Consider the following 3,726-nt stretch of genomic DNA (forward strand, 5'->3'; position numbering starts at 1 on the left):
GCTGTAGAATGAAAATTTTCTGAAGTCAAGAAAAATTTTTGAAAAAAATTTAACCACGCTTTCATTGAGGACTTTTTACATTGTCTGTTATGAATATTTTTACCGTAACCTTCAATCAGTATGAAAGAAGGAAGCATCAAGCAAAATCAGAGCAGAAAGTAAACAAACTAATGAGGTACAAACTGCAAAATATTACAAATCACATCACATGATGTCTTTTTATTAGGTACAAGGAGACTAATCAGGTTGACAAGTTGTTTTGCTACCAGCAAAGTACATCTATGTCTCAATCATTTTCAAGTATTCAGCAACCATAATGTGATGATTTCCTCCATCAATACACAGAAGTGACGAATTTCACTTCATAATTTAGTGGTTACGTAAAGCTGATGTCCAATGAACCACGCTTAGAATTATTGCAACATCTCTTTCTAGCTTAAAGACATTCTCCTCCAGACGGGAAGCTCCGCTTAATAACACAAAAGCAGAAGAGTCTCAAAGTCTAAAACTTTAAAAGTTAACTAATTAGGTAAATGCAGCAATGGTTACTTCATCCTAAGCACATACAAGACCTTGAATTTTGCATAATGTGAACAATCTTCAGATGCATTAGCTAAAACTTTCCAGGAACTATGAAGATTCCAATACAAACTTCATTTTCAATTCCACAAGCAGGATGCATCACAAATTTGGTTGATGAGATCACGCATTGTGTATCAATAGGCGCCATGGCTATGAGTGCCGAAACAGAACAATGGAAAGCATTGAATGAAATTCTCCTAAAAGACAAACATTGGCTAATTTATGATCTATCTGCATTCTCCACCCTCCCCTCCCCAAAAAAAAAGTACATTGTACCTGTAATTGGCGACCAAAATGTTCTTCCAACATGGTAGAAGCACTCTCTGTCCTCCCCATGTGAAGTGGGAGAAGAGGAGATGCCCAGACTGTAACATAAAGAGAATCTGTCGACAATTCTTCTATATCTAACCTCACCAATCCACCAATATGAATGGAATGTCCAACCTGTGACACAAAATGTAACACATGTAGGCCCCAAAATACAGGAAGAAAGTTGGATATCCAATGAAGAACATATCTCATTGATGAACGTATATGATCAGTAAAGATTACTCAATACAGAAAGCACAAAAGGGGTCACCATGCACCTCCTCCCACACCCAAACCCTCCCCCTCCCTCTTCTGCCATCACAAAAGAAAAGAAAAAAAGAAGGAGACAAAAAACGAACACCACTTTTACCATATGCAAATCCATTATTAACAAGGACACATGCCAACTCGTAAATTGGTAAACCAATCTTCAGTATCATGTACATATATTCTGGAAGACTTGAACATTTGATTGGGAATAAGGACATGTTTTGTTTCTTACAGTTTTCCTAATTGAACAATTTCATCGCATGGAAATTTAACGCTTCAGAATCGAAAGTCATTCAAAGACACCTTCAAGCACCACCTAGAAGTGCTTCATTTCCTCTCCAAATTTTTGACTCTCACACATACTTAATAGCAGCTCAAGTCCCTAGATGAGCTTTTCAACATGTATCATGTGAAAAAAAATAGATAAAGAGGAAGTGCACCAGCAGAGAGCCCAGTTATAGGCTTCCCGCCTTAGAAAAGCCTCCTTTTTTTTTGGGCTGCATCTCGTGTTAGTGCTCTCTTTCTGTATGCAACCTCTAGCTTATGCATGTAACAGTTCTTGTAAGAAACTAGCTCAAACATGTAATATGATATGCAGCCAAGAGTTCCTAAATTAAATATTCCACTAACTTTTGGTGATGAAACTTTTTCAATAAAATACCAAATTTCTCTACAGTTATTTCAGTAAAAGGGAGAAAAACAAGAACTCATGTTTATACACAGACTTTCCTATTTGTGTTGACTTTTAGTTCAAGGAGTCCTGGTGTTGAATAAAACACTATCAGCAACTGCACATAGATGTGACGAAAGTATGTGCATATACAAATCAATATGTATAATAGCCTATAAATGAATTTGTTACTACAAAATTTCGAAATTACGGGCTTATAGGCTATATGACGATTTGATTTCTTTTTCTCGTCCCTTCATATGTTATTTAGCATACAAATGCTAAAACAAAGGCAGACTGACCTTGATCCTATACGTCCTTGGCTTCAACTCCTTACTTATGCACACCAGTTTCTGCTCCTCTCTAGTCAATCTAGTTGTAATCTGATGAGGATGCAAAAGCCCCGGGGTATCAAACAATTTGGCATTACCAGGAAGCATTCCTTCCACCCTTACAATCCCCAAAGTCGTCCCAGGAACAGGTGCCTCAGTCAAATGACTCACCTTCCCTCCAATACATTTCCCTATTGCATTAATCAAAGTACTCTTTCCAGCATTCTGCGCCCCAATCGCCCACACGTGCCCTCTTGATCCTACCAACTCCACCACATCATCAACCAAATTCTTCACACCCCAGTTCCTCACTGCACTGACCAAATGCACACTCGTCAACTTACTTGCTCCACTCTCCCTGGCCCTTGTCCTGACAAAATGCTCAAGCCTAGTAGGTGACAATGAGCTCGGTAAAAGATCAATCTTTGTCACAACCAACACCATCCTAGGCACATTCCCAGATTTCCCTTCCTTCCATGATCGCGAATTCTCATCAATCGTCTTAGAAACTAACTTAGCCACTTTCCTAGGAAACGAGCCATCAAAATCGGATGCATCAACCACCATTAAAACCACAGTCCTAGCCCCACTAATGGACATCAACCTCCTCCCAACAGTATGATCAAAATCAAAATCAGGCAGCAGATTTTCAACACTTGGGTCCTTCACCTTCCCATAATGCCTCAAGTTATGACATCTAGCACACACTAGAGGCTTTTCAGCCAATTTCTGGTCTGGGTTTTCGAGATTTTCCACATCTTGAGGTTCCACCGTCTCATTCAAAAGCCCCTTCTTCAGGGAATCAGAGATTTCAGGCTCATCAAAGACTGGATTTTTATGAATACGGAGCTTGTAATTGGGGGTTTTAGGGGTGGGTACAACGAAGAATCCAGGTTGTTTAGGGTCAGAATCTTGCATTTGAACACCACAGCCAGGACAAACGGGAAGGCCCTGTGAGGAGGAATCATCGTAGTTTCCATCTCTGGATATGGGTTTTACTTGAATCTTTACAGACTCTGAGGAAAAGGGTCTGAAGAAGAACAATGGGTATAGGGTTTTAGGAGGGTTTTGGGTTGGGGAAGCTGAAGAGAAGGAATTAGATACAGGCTTTGTATATGTATGGGTGGAGAAAGAAACTGGTTGTAAGAGTTTCCTGAGCTTTAATGGTGAGAAGGTTCTTCTAACAACTATCATTTCCTGTCACTAAAACGACACCGTGTGCTCTGTTGCTTTTTCTGGTATTTGCTTCAGGTTTCAACTTCCAACCTTGGAATCATTCTTCTTCTTCTTCTTCTTCCGGATGTTCAAGGATCCGGCCCTTTTTTCGTCGGGTGAAAATTCGATCCTTTCTTGGTTGAATCAAATCACAAAGGGCTACGAGGACTTAGGCCATATCCACATTAAGTTTGGGTGCCAAGTTAGCCCGTATCTATTCCTGCTCAGTTGGGCTTCTTTAGGCCTTTGATTGGATTGTGTTCTTTTGTAGAAATTTTTTTTCGAATTTTTTGATATTATACTTTAATGCATTTTCTAGTCATATTTTTATCTCATATATATTATATT

The 3,726-nt window shown here is 39.3% G+C and overlaps 1 protein-coding gene across 1 annotated transcript; it reads right to left on the reverse strand.

Annotated features, from left to right (window-relative positions):
• Positions 1 to 732: 732 nt before the first annotated feature.
• LOC113782450 (GTP-binding protein BRASSINAZOLE INSENSITIVE PALE GREEN 2, chloroplastic-like) lies at positions 733 to 3,402 on the reverse strand. Its single transcript, XM_027328345.1, has 2 exons — positions 2,134 to 3,402; positions 733 to 1,026 (listed from the first exon to the last, which is right to left on the reverse strand). The coding sequence occupies exons 1-2, from the start codon at positions 3,355 to 3,357 to the stop codon at positions 733 to 735; spliced, it is 1,518 nt and encodes a 505-aa protein (XP_027184146.1). The 5' UTR covers positions 3,358 to 3,402.
• Between the last annotated feature and the right edge of the window lie 324 nt (positions 3,403 to 3,726).

This window comes from Coffea eugenioides, chromosome 1 (genome assembly GCF_003713205.1).
Source record: "Coffea eugenioides isolate CCC68of chromosome 1, Ceug_1.0, whole genome shotgun sequence".
In the NCBI taxonomy this organism is placed as follows: Eukaryota; Viridiplantae; Streptophyta; class Magnoliopsida; order Gentianales; family Rubiaceae; genus Coffea; species Coffea eugenioides.